Source organism: Pongo abelii, chromosome 5, assembly GCF_028885655.2.
Source record: "Pongo abelii isolate AG06213 chromosome 5, NHGRI_mPonAbe1-v2.0_pri, whole genome shotgun sequence".
NCBI lineage: Eukaryota > Metazoa > Chordata > Mammalia > Primates > Hominidae > Pongo > Pongo abelii.
Window position 1 is genome coordinate 52,408,823 of NC_071990.2, and position 22,018 is coordinate 52,430,840.

Genomic DNA, 22,018 nt, shown 5'->3' on the forward strand with positions numbered 1-22,018 from the left:
CAGAGCCTTACCCAAAACCATAAAAGAGTCTGTGACTGACTCAAATTTGAAGTCAGGCTCCAGTTTGCTGACCAAACTGGAATGAATCAACCTTGTTGTGTTGTCTGCACATAAGCATCCTATCTTCTGGCTTGAAGGGTAGCTATGTTTTGACTACAAAAGAGGGCAATTCAGTCCATCTTCTTTTACAGCCAACTTGCAGATAAACTATTTTGAATTTACTAATTTGCAACAATGTTTCCAGCCCACAAAACCCTCTCCTGTTGACCAAGATAGTCTACAGTTAGAGAAAAAAATAAATTATTGTTGAATATCATATTTTTATCAAAATTACTGCCTTCCTTCAGATTTTTTTTATCCTAACTGGTAGCTATGAAGTCTTGAAACTATAGGCACAGGGTAAAATGCCAAGTGACTCACACAGGCCTGATGCACAAAGAGATCACAAGCAACATCTCAGGAAAGCTCTGCATTGTAGCATTTCTAGATAACTGCATTGGAAAGCATTATCTGAAGCATGCATCTACTGAATATGAGGCTGGCTTAGTGCTAACTAGAAGCAACCAAGTACACAATCCCTGGGATTAAAAAAAAAAAAAAAAGGCTGTGCTAGGTTCATTATTTAATACCTCACTCTGAAATCCTCAAATGCTTGTCAAGGATGAAGGAATTCTACAATGGACCTGACAGTGAGTCAGAAGAAGATGCTTCACCTCAATAAACCAAGAATATGCATTTCCATGCCATAGAAACCCCAGATGTAACGGACTTAAAATGATCTGAATGTTCTCAAAACTGTGGACTAAAAAACAGTTGAGAGAAAATGAGATCATGTTCCAAGCTACACCAGAAAAACATGTTTCTGTGAAGTCAAAGTAACAAGGAGAATGCAGGCAAGCAAATGGATCCACTTCTCCATTCGTCCCTCCCTCGCAATAGAAGGAAAAACACTTCAATATGCATTCTGAAGATAACAGAAGAAAAAGCAATCCAAGGTCTTTATTACCCAGCTAATTCTCTCAGTAATCCAGTTTGCTTTGTATATAGAAGCAGCCACTATCTGTAAATAAAATTGTAACTTAAGCCTGATACTCAGCCATATCTCCTGTTTTCTCTGACAGTCCAAAAGTAACAAAAACTAGCATTAATTGAGTTCTTACTCTGGACCAGGCTGTGTGCTAATGGCTTTAAAAATATTCCCTCATTTAATACTCAAAACATCCATACGAGACAGGCAATACATTGTGATATTGCCATGCAACAATGATAAATGCTAGCTCTCATTGTTACTATTATTGTCATTATAACCAGGCGTCACCTTAGTGAGGAAAAACCTGAGACTTAGAGAAGGTCTGCAACTTGCCCAAGGTCACAGAGCTGGGAAGTAGTGGAGCCCAGATTCAGGCTCAGTTCTTTGTGGCTAGAAATACTTCCAAGCATTTAACTGCTTTAGTATACGCCAGTAGACCAAAAAATAGAAAATTACATTAAAGGAAACCAGTGCACTATTAAGCAGCAACAGAGACTGGAAACAAGTTTCTGCTCAGACACAAGCACTGGCATTGTGAGTAGTAAGAAACTACAAACTGTCTTCCTTTTTTATTGTGTATATTTAAGGCAAACAACAGGATGTTTTCATGTGTGTATGTGTGTGGATAAATATGTATTATATATAATGAAGTAATTACTACAATCCAACAAATTAGCATATCAATCACTTCACAAAGTTACCTTCTTTCGTGTTGTGTGTGTGATAAGAGTACCTAAACCTAACAGCCCAACACCAAGGAGAGAGTTCATTCTCCCCTAATTAACCCTTTCATTAATCATTATCATTACACTACTTCACATCAAGCTGCTTGATGACCAGATCAGAAAGAGATTCATTGCTTCATTCAGGAAATATGAATGTTTCCCCAACTACAGACCACAACCCAAGATCCTTGCCTGGGATGCAGAATGCTCTGACAAGAGGGTAACGTTCCTTCTTTGTGATTATGGCTCATCCATAATTACTTGGAATAAAAATAATAAATTTTAATTCAGCAATGCCTATGGCCGTTGGGCATCTTAACATAAAAGAATGAAAATATAATTAACTAAATCAAGGCAATATGCCTATTTCCATCCCAGCTCATTAGTATTAATTGATTGGGTTAATTCTCTTTTGTGTTTAATGGTACCCCTAAAAAATATTTTTTTTAAAAAAAAGGGAGGGAGGGCAGGAAGGAGGGAAGAAGTAGAGATAGGAAGTAGACAAAAGTTCTGGATCTTTTCCTAATTAAAATGAAATAATAAATGCAGCTGAAGCTCTTATCACGGTCACAAAAGAATCTGCTATTTTTTTAAGTTTGGGAGTCTGTACATATAGCATCATAAATAATGACACAAAACATTGGGGCCACTTCTCAATTGCCCCCCAAAAATTTATGACCTTCCCTTCTACTATGTAAGTCATATGTGTAAGAAAAAAATGTCAATTCTATTTTATAGATGAAAATATGAGTAAGGCACAGAGAGTTCAAGACTCTTGAGGGTCCATAAACTGTTGGTTTTCCTGGCGTACGAGCTTAGTTTTCTACATAACAGGATGTTGGTTTCCATGAATGGAAAAATAATATAAAGGATGTAATACCTTCATAAAGTAGTTCCAAATGTAGTTCTTAGGTGATCTAGTTTCACTGTTACTTAGCAGTAATCCTTTCAAAATATATCTACTTCATATAGAATGTATTCTTTGTAATATAGAAATGGCTGAGAAAGTACTTCCACTATAATACTTCATATTTTGTTGGTTAAAATCTTTTGAAGAAATTATTTTTTGGCTTGAAATTTCTCAGGCTTTATCTAAGCCTGCAGATGGTATCAGAAAAAGTAAAGAAAATTTCACCCAGCTGTTTTTCTATTTTTATGACACTGTGAATGTATATGAAAAAGATAGTCAGTAACTGATATTTGGAGAGTGAGTTACTGTTGTTGTTGTTGATGATGATTATGATTATTCAATCTTATATTTGAAGAGCTCTTTATTATCTTTCAAGTACTTTCACACATTACTTGTGTGATATACATTAAAAGAGGTTTACAGCTATGTTACATTGACCAGATATTTGAAAGTTGTAGTTCTTCACCAGTGAAGACTTCAGTCAAATGCCTTTTAGAAACATAAATATAACTTACCAACAGATTTTATATTCCTAACAATTCATCATAATATGCATATATATATAGACAGGTGTGTGTATGTACATATTGTGCATGTGTATATATGTATATGTGAATATGTAAGTGTATATGTGTGTACTTATACATACATACGTGTGTGTGTGTGTAATCAGTGAGAACAACTAAGGAGAGTGAAAGTAAATTAGTTGGGAAAAGTGGTATTTAAGAGAACAAGGGTTTAAAATATATACTTCTTAAATTTCACCCAGGACCACTTACTTGTCCATTCTTTCTACAATAAACATATAATTTTTGAGCCTTTGTCATGCATCAGGCACTGTTCTAGACCCTGAAGAGACAAGAGTAAATAAATTGATGAAATCCTTTGTCTTTTTTGAGCTTATTCTAGTAGAGGAGACAGACTATAAACAAGCAAGTAAATTGATAATATACCATGTGATGATAAGTACTATGAAGAAAAGTAAAGCAACATCAAAGGATAAAGAGTCCTGGGGGGTGGCTGTAATTTTAGAAATGATGGCCAGCAAGTCCTCCCACATTAGTTGATATTTTCTCAAAGAGCAAATGAAATAGGTGAGCCAGCCACATGAATGTGGAAGAAGAGCATTCCAGGCCACAGACATTATGGGCAAAGGTCCTGAGGCAGGTATATTCATAGAAGAGCTAGAGCAGAGTGAATGAGGAAGACAAGGTCAACAAGGGGATCAGAGGTTAAATAACGGTAAGGACCAGTGATTTGATTCCCAGTGACTTGAGATTCCACTGGAGGTTTTGAGGAGAAATTTGACTTAAATTTTAAAAGGAAATGGACTATAAACTGCTGGGGGTTTACTTTATCATATAGCATAAAAGCCAAATATCAATTACTTAAACCCATGAAGCCTTATTTTCCTATCACAAAAAGTTATTTCAGAGGTGGGTGGTTGAATGCCTTATCATGGCAACTCCAGAGTCATCAGGGTCCTGGGTTTCTCCTATTCTTCCGCTTTTCCATTCTAACTAACAAGTAGCATCATGGTCCAAAATAGTGGCTGAAAATGTTGCTATCACATTTACATACCAGCAAGTAGGAAAGAGAAAGAAGGAAGGGAAAATAGGGTGTACTTCCTACGGGGTCATCTCTACTTTTGGAAATTTCTCAGATGTTCTGCAGGGTACTTCTTCTATCTCATGGTAAGCCCTTAGCCACATGGCTATGTCTAGCTACAAAAGTGTTCAGGAAACAGAGCATTTCAGCTGAGTACATTGTTGCCACCAATGAAATTAGGGTTTTACTACTAATGAAAACAAGGAATCTGAAACATGGGAACAAAATAAGAGGCAATTTAAGATGGTCTAGGCCAAAAATGTGGTGGTTAAGACTAGGTTAGTACCAATGAAGTGTTGCTATATGGGACGCATGTTGAAGATCCAGCCGACAGGGTTCACTGATGGGGTGGTCATAGGAGGCGAAAGAAAGAAAGAAGTCATGGATGCCTCCATGGTTTTTGGTCTGAGCCACTGGATGTATACAATTCCAGTAAGTGAGATGGAGAATTTCCTCAAACTTTAATTTGTGTATATGTTAATATCTATGTGATTGCAATATGTCTCAGACACAAATGATCTGCCCTTCACCTCCTCTCCGCTCTCCAACTCTAATCTTACATAATTGACACCAAGATTACCCAGTATACATTCGGCCTCACTGCCAGCATCACTTATTTTAGAACCAGAAGTTTTAGTCTTTTATATTTACTTTCTAATTATTTTTCTTTGGTAATATTACATATTACTGCCAGTAAGTATTATTCTTCATTTTTTTCTTGTATTTCACACAGGAATCCTAGGCCACTCAATAAGCATTCACAAATTATCTCGAACAAAATTTGATCTGTGTCCTTGCCCTGTTCTCATTCTTTCTAGAAGTTATGACCTATATCTCTACGATAAAAACCTCAGCGTTTCACTCTAGGCAGCTCTGTCTTTTGCCAACAACTCCTGTATCTTATTCATGCAGAAACTGGAATCTACTACTTAGCCTTACATCCTACCTACTCCTCCTCCTCAAGAGAAAGAGGAGATCCTTCAGATGACTTACTCTCCCTGTCCACAGGATGAAGGTTTGCCCTTCCAAACCTAACTCACTTATCTAAATATGAGAGTGAAATATTACCTAAACCAGAAATACTAAGAAAAACCACTATTGGAGGTTGGGGCAAGTATTGGGATTGCTCAGATATTTAAATCCTTAAGAGTGGGTACTTATCCTGCCTTTCTCCTACACTTTTCTCTCCTTCTGATGCCTCCTCTCTATTTTCAGCCTCTGGTCCTGTCAGCACTATTCATGGTTTACCTGGAAGTAACAGTACATCCAGAGATTTAGTAATCCAAGACTTTCAGCTGGGAAACTTCTCCCAAATGGTAGTAGCAATATAAGGCCAAGACCTTTGAATGCCTGAAGGGGAGCCCATCCTCCTGCGGAATTTGATTCATATGGAGAAAGCCCTGGTTAAAGGCCTGCCAAGAGTATCTTTTCTCTGAAATGAGGCTTTAGGTCTGTAATTTTCCTTTGTCATTGCTGGCCCTTAGGTAGTTGATGACTGTCTATAGTGGCATTCCCATATCCACTAGCTACACACAAACACACACACATACAAACACACACACACAAAGACACGGCAAGAGCCCAAGCTGACAGACCATTTTATCCCCTAAAGGGCACTAATTAACTGATTTGACTGAAAACTTCTTCTTGCTATAGAAGAGAAAAAAAACAGCTTCCAGAATAATGACAAAATGCCTAAATCTTGATTCAGTCTAAAAGAGACAGGTATTAAAATTCCATTAGTTTATCCCCTTTAAAATATCTTATTTTTCCCCTCATGTAGCTATATTCTTATTTTAATAAGAATGAATGTTTGTGTGTTAAATATATTTATAGTAAAGAACAGTGTTTTAGTGCAGAGTTTCATAGATATCCATAACTAATCATATCTCCCAAGTAATTTTCATTTGCCAATGAACAGAGGCACTTTGATAACTATTCCTTATTTTCAGCCACTAAAGTAGGCCATGATTTTTATTCTCATTTAGCAGATAAGGAAAGAAATGCACAAAGAGGTGAAATAACTGACTTAGCCATTTGAAGATGTGGTAGTAGAGTTGAAATTCGAAATCTCAGCCTCTTCCAACTTCATAAACCCTAGAGCTATATAGCCGGTTTTGCAATAAGAAAGCCTATTTATATGACTTTCCATGGGACCAAGAAGGCAAAACCACAACAGGGTAAAAGCAGGAAGACATTGCTTTCTTGGCAGGGTATTTCAAAGGCAGCAACGTTAACCAATTTCAGGGCATTTTGCTATATTGTGGGGGCTGTCCTGGATGAGCATGACTAAAAAGTGCTTGAATAAAGAAGCATATTCTTTGAGAACACTGTTAACCTTCTTGTTTTTGAAAAATTAAAATAATCAAGCTCTGTGCTTATTATGAGTCCAAAGAAAGGCCTTTCACTTTGAACCCTCTGACCACTTCTTCCTTTACATAGTAAAATTTCAGTTTGGTCTGAGGATAAATTGTCAACTAAGTTCTGGAACTTATCCAAAAAGTTTCCCTCCTCCATCCCCCCTACAAGTGATATAATTATATAGAATAATATCACCAGCCTACAAACTCCACAGACCTTTAATGTGCAGTAAGTTGAGGATGCTTGTGTTAGTGTCCAGCAGAAGCAATTGGCCATTCTCCACTGTGACGTTGTCGCCATCTTGTGGCAGCCTTTCAGGAAACCAGCTGTGAGTCCTGGACCATCTCCAGCAGAACTGTAAAGAAAAGTTGCCCTGGAAAACAGAGAGCTGGGTTGGTGGGTTGGTTGGTTGGTTGGCTGGTCCGTTGCTTCGTTGGTTGGTTCGCTGGTTTGTTGGTTTGTTGTTTCATTCATTGTTTTTGGGCGGGATAGTATAAGTATTGAATCAAAACAGAAACTTCTCAAAGAAAGTAAAATTAATTTAAATACTTTAAATGTCTCCATAAAATTGGTTACCTCTCTCTTTTTCATACAACTAACCTAAGCAGAAAAAAATATGAGAGGCAAAATTATATTTGCAGTTCTTCTGTGCCCAGCCCCTGGAATTCTCCAATAACATGCTGGTAATGTTTTCTTACCTTTTTTTTTCCCTCTAGCACAGGCTCCATTCTACCTAACAGATGAGGTTGGTTCCATTTATTTTTACAGACATGTATTGAATCTTGGACAAAAAGTCATAAATAGCCTGGAATAGGGAGAATTAAAATGTTCTGCTTGATGGGTGGCATTTTGCTTTATGTAATTGGTATCATTTTTCACTGGCTCTACTGCCAAGAGTCCCTGTTTTATAGGAACATTCCTCTTCCCAAGTGCTCAGATCTATCCTCCCACTTGGCCTTTTTTGATATTATTGTTGCCTTTCCCCCTGTGCCTGGTGCATCAGGGCTGAACAAAGCCCATGCAGGCATAGGCAGAATGCCGACTGACTTCAGATGACAAGTAAATAGCCTGGAACATTTGAGTGAGGGGTAGGGAGCTGTACTGGCAGAAGAAGCCAGAAAAGGAAGCACTCCCTCTCCACCCCAGCCTTCAGTCCCTCTCTCAGAACTTTTGGCTTTCCTGTTAATTGTCACTCTGATGTCACACGTTTTTTAAAACAGGGACATAAAAATCACAGAACGCAATATTCAGCTCATGCAAGAGGCTGGGAACATGTCTAAATGCCTTGTGAAGTTGTGGAAGTATAATTATGATAAACATAGCAAAATCACAATAGAGAAGGTGATTCCTTCAAGGTAATACATATGACATGTGTAAGCCACTCTCTCCAGTCTTCTTCCCATTCAGATTCCAACAAATGTGAAGCCCGAGTTCCTATAAAAATAAACCACCTAGAAGGTCCTCTCGTGATGTGTTAGAGGCAAATGGGAGAAGATCATTAGAAGGGAAGGCATGTTTGTAATATCGACAGACAACTACACCTACACCTACACAGAGGATAGTGCTCTATAGTATTTCTGAGACAGAAAATGGAAAATTGTGTTGCCAGAAGAGCCATTACATTTTCCAGAAGAGGATACAAACCCCAAGGTCAACAGTGCTGAGTTGCAGACCCAACACAATCACTGAGAAGGCTTTGCAATTTATTCGTTTTCTACATCTGCAAAGAAATAAAACTCTATGACTCATCACGATTTAAGAGATGGAAAGAAATAAGGCACAGTGATAACCAGTTCCAGTATCACAGAAAAAAGAATAGGTGATACAGGAGCATCATTGTGAACTGCAGGAACCATGCCCCCATGGTGACTATCTGTAGGCTACAAACGTAGGAGAGAATTTTAACTCTAGATGATTTCACTATAGGACTAGCTTTAGGTTGGTAAAATAATAAGCAGTACTTCTTATAAGGCTACATATATTATACATTCTTATAACCTTTTAATTTACTCCCATAGAATATGGAAAGAGGAAAGGGAGGCAAATCAAAGGAAAATGGAATGAAAGAAGGTGGGAAAAACAGAGATGGTAAAGTAAACTGCAGAACCAGGTGAACCAGGTTATCTGTAGTGCCAGCTGAGAGTCCATGATAAAAGGACATTTGAAAAATCTTGGATTTCCAGAAGGCCAGAGATGGAAAGGACTCTAGCAAAATCTTATCCCATAATTTTACAGATGCTATTTTAGGCAGTGTTCCTTAGAGCTTAATAAAACGTAGATTTCTCTAGTGTCATCATATACCTATGAAATCAAAAGCTCAAGAAGTGGGACCAAGAGATCTACAATTTTAATGATCCCCTCAGATGACACTTCTGCATCAAAATTTAAGGATCAATTCAGGGCAAAGTCTGGAGGGGAAGGAGATATATCCTTAAAAGGAACCAAGAAGTTTTCTCCAAACCAACATCCAAAGCTTAGGGTCTTTGGCCAGGATCACCCAAAGACTAGCAAGCTAGGAAGGATGATGTGTTGATGAACTACAAGAAATATGAAGAATTCAGCAGCATAACGATTTCTGAGACATTAACCTGGTGGTCAGATCCATAACCCAGCCACAGAACTATGAAGAAAACCAGGGCTCATTACACACACAGTAAAATGATCTGGAACAACTAGACATTAGATATATAAATGGGTCAAAGGTAGACTATTTCATGGTGTTATCCATTAATTAATTTGAGAACATTTTTAAATTTTTATGATTAGCACAGATATCTGTTATCTAGCTCTCAATAAGTTTTAGAGACTTTCTTGCTCTGAAGCACTTGCTTATGCCATTTGCTGCCTTCCATGTGCTATAACCTCTTGGCCTAGCCTGTCAGCCTTCAAAGATTGCTATACTTGGTCCCAACCCAGTAGGTGGAAAGGTCAAATACTGTTATCTCTACTTTCCAGTGGAGAAAGCAAAGGCTCAAAGTAATGATGTGTCAAAGTTCATAGTGATGGAGGCAAACTGGAGTCACAAAAAGGAAGCTCCCATCTGAAGTTTTTCCTTTACCATGGCCTCTCCTGGGATGCTCTTTCCCAAAAGATCTGCATGGCTCACTCCCTTACTTAATTCATGCCTCTGCTCAAGTATCACCCTTTTACCTGTATTATTATTTTTAAAAAGTACCCCCAATCATTCCTTCATTCCTTCTCCCCTAATAATGCTTCATTCTGGTATTAAATAATACAATTCCTTGCATATTTGGTTATCACTTACTAAGCTTACTCAAATGAAGCAGGGACTTGGTTTGGGTCATTGCTATATTCCCACCTCCCTGAAAGATGTCTAGCACATAGTAGTTGCTCAATAAATGTTTTCAAATAATTTATTAAATGAATCTTATACCTGCTGATGCCATACATGCTTTTACAGATATCACACACGAACACACACACATCTCTTCCTAATGCAGTAGGTGAAGATACAGGTGCTAAGACCTTAAAAATGCTATATCCCCTAGGTCTTCTGAAACATTTACATCCCTTTTCGTGTTTTCAAGCTCCATTTAAACATAAACCAAATGATGAATAGTGCTACTTAATTGGAACCTGAGACTCAGATTCGATCTCATAAAATCTTCCACCAATTTTTTCTTTTGCCTTAAGTTTCTCTAGTCAACGCGGCCAATGTCAAATGAATACAGATGTTTAAGCATTCAGTTTCAAGAGACCTAAGCTTCTTTGTGCCCTGAATTCCCCTTAGCATAACAAAGATATCTTGAGATGTATAAATGTTTATTGATGTACTCATGCTTTTACACAAAATAATGACTAAATACTAAAAAATCTAAAAATTAGTGCAGCATCCACTGCTTACCAGCTACCTGGGGAAATAGAAGAGCAGCATATCTCTATGATTGCAAGTTATCAGTGTAATCCATGAATACATGCAAGTTGCCATAAGAATTTTAGCTCTCCTACATTTTCAGTTAACAGAGCTGGTGGTATCATTCCCTCCCAGGGAAATGCTCCATGAAACAGTGAGGATGGCTCACCTTCCAACATCTTCATCCTCCAATCTGTGTCACTTTGATCCAATCAAGAAAAAAAAAATGCCAACAGCATTGATTAAAGATTTTGTGAATATATTTGAGAATGTCTCTGTTGATACCAACATATTTTTGGTGAATGCCATGTTCCGTGTCAATAACCCAGCTTACTTTCACCTAATATAAGCTCTTTTCTCTATAGTTCCCATGATGCTCAGCCTTTAGCTTTAGTGTTCTTCCTGGAGATAAACACATCACTCATTCTTATTCTGCAGATGAAGAAAATCAATTCCTCATAGGCATATGGGGGCAGGTGTGAAAATAGAGATACAAGAATTGTCCAGAACATGACCTCATCTTTGTATCTAGCCCCAAATAAACCCCAAAAACAGCAAGAAAAAACTTTCCTGCCTCAGCTAAGAAGCTTATGCAATTTGTTTTCTTCTTACAGCATGTCAGCACTTCTCTGAACTTCAGGGAATGTGCAGTGTCTGCAAATCTTACATGTCACCTTAAATGTACTTGCAACACCACCAGAGTTATCTTGAAAGAAGTCATTGATCAGCAAGTTGGAACACCCGGCAAAGCAAAGACCTATTTGTGAGTGTATGCATTGAGCTGGGGTGGCAGAGGAGGGAATCTTCTAATCACAGCGTATGGGAATCTCTCTAATCACAGTGTCTCCTGGCTGACAAGAACAAGAAATAACTGTTCTGACACCTCACCAAAATGTCGTCCTCCTCAGCATCCAAATCCTGGAAATAGGAAAAGACAAGTCCCTGTAACCGTTTTCTCCACTCCGTATCCTTTTTTATTTTCTCCAAAGCACTCATCTCTACCTAATACAATGTATACTGGTTTATAATCAGTCAACCCCTAATAGAATATAAGCTTCACAAGAGTGTCTTGGTTTTCTGCTGTATCCCTAGAACCTACAACAATGCCTGGCATCTATTGGCTACCCCAAAAATATGTTTGAATGAATAAATGGTCAACTCTTATTTGGACTTATGATGCCATAATGAAAAACCTTTAATAACTGAAATAGTATGATATGAAGCTATAATTTAATTTTATTCAGTTCTTTACATTGAAATGTTTTCATTTTTACGAAACCAACTTTATTTACTTTTTTTGTGACATTCTTCATTATGTTATAGATAAAACATCCTCTTTCATCCTGACATAAATATCACTTATATGTCCTTCTTGATTGGTGGGTTTTATATTTGCATGTTACTCCTCAACTAACTTACAATTTATGTTGATAGGAAGTTTTATACTTTTTTCTTGTTTTTATTCCTTGCTTTTTTTCCCCCAAATAGCTAACTGATTGTCTTCATACCGTTCATTAAATAACATTTATTCTCCCAATTAATACTCTTGGCTATTTTAACAGTTGAATTATAATGTTCAATGACATTAAACCTATTGGCCAATTAAAATCCCAAATCCTTTTGTATGAGCTAACATAAAGGCGTTTCTCCCAAATAAATGTGACCTCATCCTTGTTCTTAAGGTACTTATATTATCATTTAGAAAAAATACAAATAGCCAGATAATTAAAGTGTGATTGATTCAATAATTAAAGGCATAACCAAGATGCTATGGGAGTTCAGAGGATTAGATGGCTGACCACAGTGGAGATGGCCTTGCAGGGGAAATCAAGTGCATTAAACATCGTTTTCTCTTTTTAATCTGGACACAACAGATGACACAGGCTGAGATTATTTCAGCTGATTATAAAACAAAAGATAGTGTAGAAAAGTCAACTATCTACAAATCCAGGATTATGAATAGAGCCCCTAACCTATAATCTAATAACTCTTTAGGGAACAAAAAGGAAATTGAATTAGTTTGGTATAATTTATTCTTACTGACCTCATGCAGGCTCTAAGTGATCACTTTCTTTTCTCAGTGGTTATAAACCCCTCATGATTACAAGATAACATGAGAATGTCCTTCCACACTGCAGTGTGTAGCACACTGACTACTCAAAGAAATGTCAACAGTACTTTTTGTCAGAGATTCCTGTCCAGTTCAAATTGACCCTTTCTCATCATTAGAAAACCAGGCGATTCATTGTCTTATCTCTTGGTTCTACACACTTCCTATCCTCTGCGATTTCTCAAAGATTGCTGACACTACCTCAGTGCTTCATATATCTAAGTTATTAGCACTCTTAAGCTTCAGAGGATTTTCAAAGTCTGCAGACAGGACAAATTTACAGTCTTCTTTTATCGTTTCCTCTATTTGAATCTTCAAATCTCCTCTAACAGCATCTCTTCTGAATTTTAAGTCCAAAGACCTTTCCACTTGTGGGAGAAAAAAATGATAATGATAGCTACTGATTACTGAATGTTTCTAATGTCCCAAGCACAATGCTATACATTTTACTTACAGTATCACTAATCTTTATGTAAACCCTGAATATCTGAGACAGGTCTCAGTTAATTTAGAAAGTTTATTTTGCCAAGGTTGAGGATGCATGCCCATGACACAGCCTCAGCAGGTCCTGATGACATGTGTCCAAGGTGGTTGGGACACAGCTTGGTTTTATACATTTTAGGGAGACATGAGACATCAATCAATATATGTAAGATGTACCTTGGTTCCATCTGGGACAACTTGAAGCAGGGAGGGGGACTTCCAGGTCACAGGTAGATGAGAGAGAAACGATTAAATTCTTTTAAGTTTCTGATTAGCTTTTACAAAGGAGGCAATCAGATCTGCATTTACCTCTGTGAGCAGAGGGATAACTTTGACTAGAACGGAAGGCAGGTTTGCCCTAAGCAGTTCCCAGCTTGACTTTTCCCCTGAGCTTAGTGATTTGGGAGGCCCCAAGATTTATTTTCCTTTCATACTCACAACTAAAAAATGTAGTTATTACTCTTTCCACTTAAAGTTTAATTAATAATAATGGCCAACACTTACTGGGTGCACTTAACAGGTATTATCTCATTTTGTTACAGACTCTTTTCAGACTACTTTCCAGGAACTACAGAGTAGATGGATCCCTGCCTTCAACAAATGTTTATTGAGCACCCACTACACACCAGGCACAAAACAAATTCCTGACCTCATAGAGCTTATATTTTAGGGAGATAACAGGTTAAATATATAAAACTAATAGTGTCCTCTGAAGTAAAAAAGAAACAGGGTAAAGTGGATCAGAAGTGCCAGGGTGGGAAGAGCTATTTGATATGGAGTGATCAGGGACTGCCCTCATTGGATTGGATTGGGAAAGGAGTGGAGAAGTAGAGTGTGAGCCAGAGGCTATCAAAGGAGGACCTTGAAAAAAGGGTGTGCTTGGAGCACTGCAGCTGCAGCCAGAAGGATCAGGCGGCTGGCCCTGGAGGAAGGAACGCTGTACGGCCAGATGGCCTTTCTAGTGATGCAATGAGAAACACTGCACAAAGACCTGGGTAGACATCAAGTTCTTCATATGTCATAGAAAAAAAAAAATCAAGTAAAACACTCAGTAACATATAATGAGGTCAGCAAACTACAGTCCACAACCCACAATTTGGTATTGGCACATGGCATGACAATTCATTCACATATTGTTTGTGGCTGCTTTCAGTTTGTGACAGAGGCAACATGGCCCACAAAGCCTAAAATATTTACTATCTGGCTCTTTATAGGAAAAGTTTGGGGACCCTGGTAAATTCTGTTTCATACTATACTATCAGTATAGTACCTATAATATGCTCAGTATAGTGTATCTATAGTACATCAGTATTAAAACATGTGCAAAATGGAACTTTCTGTAATTGAAAATAGGTAATTATAATACAGCTACCTGAGAGTTGAGGGACTGCAAGCAAAAACATCTTAGTAAAGGATATACATTAAAGTACTGGAAACTGATTCAATTCTTCCCATTTTTCAGTACACAATAAGCCAGATCTCAGAAAGCCACAGAAAGGCAAGTGGAAGTGTGGGAAGTTGTGTGTGCGTGTGTGTGTGTGTGTGTGTATGCCACTCACGCACTCACATGCATGCACATGAATACACACACACACACACAGAGCCAGATCAGAAGATTGACAGATACATGCTAGCCTTTTTCACAGAGCTGACACACTGCCATTTAACCAGCAAGCATGGAGCACGTGTTTGTGTTCCTAGTCACTATTAAGAGACAAGGTTAACATTTTAAGTGATGGACTACAACATGTTATTTCCCCATGCAATGGACCCATGACTGCACTGCCTTTGAAAACACTTAATTTCAGTGATTGAATACACAGGAGCGTACTTTCCCTGCTATGAACGTTTGACAGCTCCGCAGTTTCATACACCAGGAAACCTTTTTTTCCCTCGTTTGCTTTTTTTCCTCTCTTTACACCTGAAGGGAAGCAAAATGAATATGTGGTGGCAGAGGAAAAAGGAAGAAGCCCAGAGAACGAAAACCAGCTTATAAGCTTCAGTGTATTTTAAAATAAAAGTATTCACTGCCATCTGCTCTAATTACTTCTAATGTTTGGGCTACCATCTTCATACAATAGAAATAATGATCTCCTTAAGGGCAAAAAAAAAATTTTTTATGGAAACAAACAAAAGTTGATTACATTTAGCTCCCAGGCTAAAGAAGCATCAAGCTACTTTGTAGTGAACAATCAATTAGGAGAATGGGTAGGCCTCCGATTAACACTAACAAATTAGGTCCTTTTGGTGGTTCCTTCCCTTTTCTTCCTTTCCTGCCTCTTTAGAGGAGCTGTGCTCACAGCTCACAGAGGGCAAAGAGCTGACTAGGCATATTTCTGGATCTAGGGTTATTCCACACAAATTCCTTACATTTTGATCAGAACCAGATAAGGCCAAGTCTTCTCCCCGTCTTCTTGTTGACATCAGACATGTCCCAGCTTTAATACTGAATATCGGGCTGGGTATTCTACCAAGACTTCGGATTACTTCATGGAGTGAACTGCTTAGGGGCCACCCCAGACTTGAACTCCTCTAAGGAAGCTAAAGCCCACTTAGCCTCAGTAAAGCCTCCAGTAACAGAAATGATCCAGGCCAGGTCCACTCCTTAGACTTAAGTGAAATACATGGAGCCCAGAAAGACACGGAACAGACTTCTACAATGCCAGCAGGAGAAACGTTGCGTTCACAAAGGCTGAGTCTAGTGACCTTCTCAAATCCTCAAATTCAAACATACTACTTGTATGAAGCAGAATTCTGAGATGCCCTAGGATTCTGACCCCCTGGTGTACACACCCTGTGTAGTCCTCTCCCCTTCAGCAGAAGCAGAGCCTGTGAATATGATGGGCTATCACTCCCATGATTAGGTTATGTTATATGGTAATGATGATAGAATTATGCAGTTATAATTAAAGTGAGAGATCAGCTGATTTTGAGTTATTCAAAAGGGAGATGGCCTCTACCTAATCAGGTGAGTCCTTAAGAGAGAGATTCTCCCACTGGCATTGAAGGAGCAACCTGCCATGTGGCTTGGAGGAGACCACGTGGCTAGAACCCAAGAACAGCCTTTAATTGCTGAAAGTGGTCACAGCCAACAGCCAGCAAGAAAATGAGGACCTAAATCCTATATTCACAAGGAATTGACTTTCACTGACAACCTGAATGAACTTGGAGGAAGACTTTGAATTCCAGATGAGAACATAGCCATGTTGACACTTTGATTTCAGCCTTGAGAGACCTTGAGCAGAGAACCCATCTACTCTGTGCCCAGATTTTTTTTTAATTTTTAAATAGATTTAGAGGGTACAAGTGCAGTTTTGTTACATGGATAGATTGCACAGTGGTAAAGTCCGGGCTTTTAGTGTAACCAACACCTGAAGAGTGTACATTGTGCCCATTAAGTAATTTCTTGTCCCACCTTCTTCCCACCCTCCCACCCTTCTAAGCCTCCAGTGTCTATTATTCCACTATATCCACGTGTACACATTATTTAGCTCCCACTTATAAGTGAGAACATATGGAATTTGTCTTTCTGAGTTACTTCACTTAAGATAATGGTTCCATTCAGGTTACTGCAAAAGCCATGATTCACTTTTTTTTATTGCTGTAGAATTCCAATGTATGTGTGTATATATATGCGTACACACACACACACACACACACACATATATATAAAAATACATACACACCACATTTTCTTTATCCAATCATTTGTCAATGGAAACTTAGGTTGATTCCATACCTTTGCTATTGTGAACAGGGCTGAGATAATCACCTGAATGAAGGTATCTTTTTGATATAATAATTTCTTTTCTTTTGGGTGGATACCCAGTAATGGGATTGCTAGATCAAATGGTACTTCTATTTTTAGTTCTTTGAGAAATCATCATACTGTTTTCCATAATGGTTCTACTAATTTATATTCCCACCAACAGTGTATAAATGCTCCCCTTTCTCAGCATCCTTACCAATATCTGTTGTAGTCTGACTTTTTAATAAGAGCCATTCTGACTGGTATAAGACAGTATCCCACTGTGGTTTTAATTTTCATTTCTCTGATGATTACTAATGTTGAGCATTTTTTCACATGCTTATCTGCCATTTCTGTGTCTTCCTCTAAAAATGTCCGCTCGTGTCCTTTGCCTACTTTTTAATAGGGTTATTCTGGTGTTTTGTTTGTTTGTTTGTTCGTTTTTATTGAGTTGTTTGAGCTCCTTGCAGATACTGGATATTAGTCCTTTGTTGTATCTGTAGTTTGCAAATATTTTCTACTGTTCTGCAGGTTGTCTGTTCATTATGTTGATTACTTATTTTGCTGTGCAGAAGGTTTTTAGTTTTACTAGGTCCCATTTGTCTATTTTTGGTTTTGTTGCATTTGTTTTTGAGGTCTTGGTCATAAATATCTAGGCCTAGGCCAATATCCAAAAAAGTTTTTCCTAGGTTTTCTTCTAGGATTTTTATACTTTCGGGTATTACATTTAAGTCTTCAATCCATCTTGAGTTAATTTTTGTATAAGGTTAAAGATAGAGGTCCAGTTTCATGCACCTGCATATGGCAGTCCAATTTCCCCAGCACCACTTAATGAGTAGGGTGACTTTTCCCCACTGTATGTTTTTGTTGGCTTTGTCAAAGATTAGTTGGTTGTAGACATGTGACTTTATTTCTGGGTTGTCTATTATATTCCATTGATCTATGTGTCTATTTTAATACCAGTACCATGCTGTTTTGGTGACCATAGCCTTGTAGTATAATTCAAAGTCAGGTATTATGATACCTCCAGCTTTGTTCTTTTTGCTTAGGATTGCTTTGGCTAGTTGGGCAGTTTTTTGGTCCCATATGAATTTTAGGATGGTTCTTCTAACTCTGCAAAAAATGATGTTGATATTTTGATAGGAATTCCATAGAATCCATAGATTGCTTTCAATCCATAAGCATGAGATGTTTTTCCATTTGTTTGTGTCATCCACAATTTCTTTCATCAATGTTTTGTAGTTTTCCTTGTAGAGATCTTTCACCTCCTTGGTTAAATATATTAGTAAGTATTTTATTTGGTTTTGCCTGTGCCCAGACTTCTGATCTACGGGACCATAGATAATAAATCGGCATTGTTTTAGGCCACTAAGATGGTGGTGCAGCAACAGAAAATTAATATGCCACCATAAGGACCTTCTTGAGAGAACAGTTTTGACAGAGAACATGTTTAGATTTTTCCCTCTTTATTAAAGTTACTGCCCAAAAGCATAAATAACAGCAAGAAAGGCGGGATGCCAGTGCTAGGCAGAAGGACAGGTCATTCTCTCACTGCATAAACTCTCCTCACACAGGACATGCAACATGGAATTTTTCAATTTATGATACCAAAAAATGTAAAGTAAGACCTGATGCAGACCTTTCTTTTGCTCAGGAAGAATTATGACTACCAAAGATACACAGTAAATACCACAAGGACTTCTATGTAGTCACCAATACTCACTATCTAGGCTGAAGAAATGAAAACTTTCTGATCCTGAACACAGCCAGGATATGTGTGCCTAGGGGGATAATGAAGTTTTTTGTTTGTTTTTTGGGTTTTTTTGTTTTGTTTTGTTTTTTTGTTTTGTTTTGTTTTTTCAGACAGGGTTTTACTCTGCACCCAGGCTGGAATGAAGTGGTGCAGTCTCAAATCACTGCAGACTCGACCTCTTGGGCTCAAGCAATCCTCCCACCCCAGCCTCCTGAGTAGCTGGGACTAAGGCACGCACCACCACACCCAGCTAATTTTTGTATATTTCTGTAGAGACAAGGTTTTGCCATGTTTCCCTGGCTGGTCCCAAGCTCCTGAGCTCAAGCAATCCATCCAGCTCGGCCTCCCAAAGTGCTGGGATTACAGGTGTGAGCCAACCACACCCAGGCCAACATGAAGAATTTTTAAAGGCCCGTATTCTGGCTCTATGTCTGAGAATGATATTTGACTATAATTGATATTAAAAACACTACTCTTCCACTAGCATTGCTTCCTGAGAAAAGAGGATTTTCTTTTTTTATTTCTCACTTTAAAAAAAGAAAGATAAGGCAACGTATTTCAGGGAAAAACCAAGCTCAGGAAAAAGAGAAACTCATTCTGTACCTAATATCTTCACTAGCCTTGACTAAATAACTTTTTCCTAGTTCTTTAAGCTTCAGGTTTGAGGTACTTTTTAGAAAGAAAAAGAAATTCATTTGTTTATCCTCAAAGCAGCATCATGTGTTCTTAAGCTTTCTGCATGTATTGCCTGGTATTTGATAATGTGCAAGGTTATTTTTGTTAATGCTAATACCACAAAATTATCAATTGTACCTGAAGAATGAGGAAACCCAGAAAGATGTTTCAGAGGTGGGGATGAAATCTCAATAACCTAGAATTTGAGAAACTTGCCTGTGCCATCTGATGCAGATGCTTTCCTTGTACATGCAGATTTTGTAGAATAAAACCATCACCCGCATCTTTGTGAACATTTACTGGGTGCTCACTCTGAGCCAGGAACTGTGGGACCTAGCCTTGTCTGCATGAAGGCATAATTGAATTTCTAAGCTCTTAGAGCCCAGTTTCAAATGCATTGTTCCCTTTAGCCCAAACACATCCGTCACACATTGTCCCTTTTCTGCCAAACCCTGTTTATTGGTTCCAAATGCAATGAATCATTTACTGACTTGAGCAACATTAGAGGTAAACACCAAGGTTAAAACATAGAGATAATTGAATAACACACCAACTACCAGTAACAGCAGTCCAGGCAAAAGAGGAAATAGATCCAGAGATTTCAGAAAGGGCAATCTGATAGGAACCCTCCATGTCAGGATCAAAACCGCATGTCACTTTGACATGATAGAAAAAACATCTGCATTTTATTTTTTTCAAAATTGTATGTGCCAGTTATTAATATGGGAAGAAGCAGAAAGCAAGCAGGTGGTAACATAACTTAAATACCCCAATGATTAAAAATAAAACATCCAAAAATCAACGATCATGTATTTAGTATACCAAAACAGTGGTGTAAAGCTGGGTTTTTTAAAAAATATGTGTCTAATTTATTGCTTTCACTGTTGATGAAGAAGATAAATAAAATATATGCATTTCTTTTGCAGTACACTTTTCTTTGGAGAAAACTCCAGAAAGCAAACATTGTCCAAAGCCCTTCCAAAAAATCATAAAGCTCAATATAACTTCCACATAGCAAAATTTACTTTAATCATTTACTTTACAGTCACCTGGAATTCATTGTATACAATTCACATAATGTCTAAACTTGGGCATATAACATATACACATACATTTATTCCAAATTTCCTTTTTATGTGTCCTCAAAGGCAGAAAACTCAGAATCTTTGGTGAATACTAAGCAATCCACAGGCATAGTTTTTTCCCAGGAAGCCCCTCATAGTTTGGAAATCCAAAAGCCACAAAGACCCTCATGAAACAAGACTTCAAGCGCAATAGTTAACTACCTTGGGATTCAAGGCTGAATTTACTCAATAAACCATACTAAAGGTTTATCAAAGGCCACAACACCTCTCAGAAACATGTGCAAAATACATTTTCCAGAATTCTCCCAACTTTGGGGAATGATACCCTTGCCAAAAATGAATTTTTCAACTTGCTGAGTATTAACTATTTATGTGGCTCTGTTTTGCTTTAAGAAAATAAAGATTTCTTTTTTCCCCGTTTTCCCAACTAGAAGAAATATAGCTCCAAAGAAGCCTCTGTGTTATAGTTCAGGGTTAATGAAAGCTTAGTTATTGGTTCCAATATCTCATTTTATAAATGTGAAACTCAGTGACTAATACAAGATTACCCAACGAATTGAATAGGGGTAGGTCAGGACAAACACCAAATCGAAGTGATTTTTGGTCTTTTAAAATTTTCTTGATAGAGCAATCACTATTCATCCCAGTACGGGTGAATCACATCACAGACCCCATGAAAAAGGGGGCAAGCAAGAAGCACAGCTTTCTATTATTCTACCATTTCCCACTCATTGATAACCTTCTGATAGCCCCCCTCCAGAAGAAGTTTCCCTTACCTGGGATGTACCTAAAGTGGTGTTTGTTTGTTTGTTTGTTTTAGAAAATTGAGAAAGCAAGAAAAAAACACACTTTTTTAATCAATCACCATGAACCAGAAAGAATTAACTTACCTTCTTACTCCCTTCTTAGCCTCTCTGCAAGTCTTTAAGCTTCTCATCTGGGCAAACCAAAGCAAACTTAAACCATGCTTAGTTTAAAGAATTATTTTAAACTTTTTGAACAGTTTGAGAATATTTAATGACAATGTAATAGGCAAAGACTGTTGAAAGCTTGTCCTGTTCCCCAAGTAACCAAGATGATAAGAAGACACCCAAAGTATGTTTAGAAGATAGGAGGTCAATGTAGAAAATAAATGAAGCTTAGCCTGGATGGAGTTGGAGACCATTATTCTAAGTGAAGTAACTCAGGAATGGAAAACCAAACATTGTATGTTCTCACTCATACGTGGGAGCTAAGCTATGAGGACTCAAAGGCATAAGAATGACACAATGGACTTTGAGGACTTGGGGAAAAGGGTGGGAGGGGGTGAGGGATAAAAGACTATACACATTGGGTACAGTGCACACTGTTTGAGTGATTGGTGCACCAAAATCTCAGAAATCACCACTAAAGAATTTATTCATGTAACCAAACACCACCTGTTTCCCAAAAATCTATTGAAATAAAAAAGTAAAATAAAAGAAAGAAAAAGAGATTAGGACACAGATACAGAAGAAAGACCATGTGAAGATACAAAGAGAGGCAGTCATTGGCAAGCCAAGGAGAGAGGTTCAGAAGAAACCAACCTTACCAACACCTTGATGTTAGATTTCTAGCCTCCAGAATTGTGAGAAAATAAATTTTTATTGTTTAAACAACAGAAAACTAAAGAAATAA

At 37.8% G+C, this 22,018-nt stretch overlaps 1 protein-coding gene across 2 annotated transcripts in view; it reads right to left on the reverse strand.

Annotated features, from left to right (window-relative positions):
- PKHD1 (PKHD1 ciliary IPT domain containing fibrocystin/polyductin) overlaps nucleotides 1-22,018 on the reverse strand; it is a 485,172-nt gene that overhangs the window by 345,453 nt on the left and 117,701 nt on the right. For both annotated transcript variants that reach the window (XM_024248417.3, XM_009241952.4), the window contains exon 36: nucleotides 6,851-7,007. In XM_024248417.3, the coding sequence (XP_024104185.3) occupies nucleotides 6,851-7,007 (157 nt within the window). The remainder of the gene's footprint in view (nucleotides 1-6,850; nucleotides 7,008-22,018) is intronic.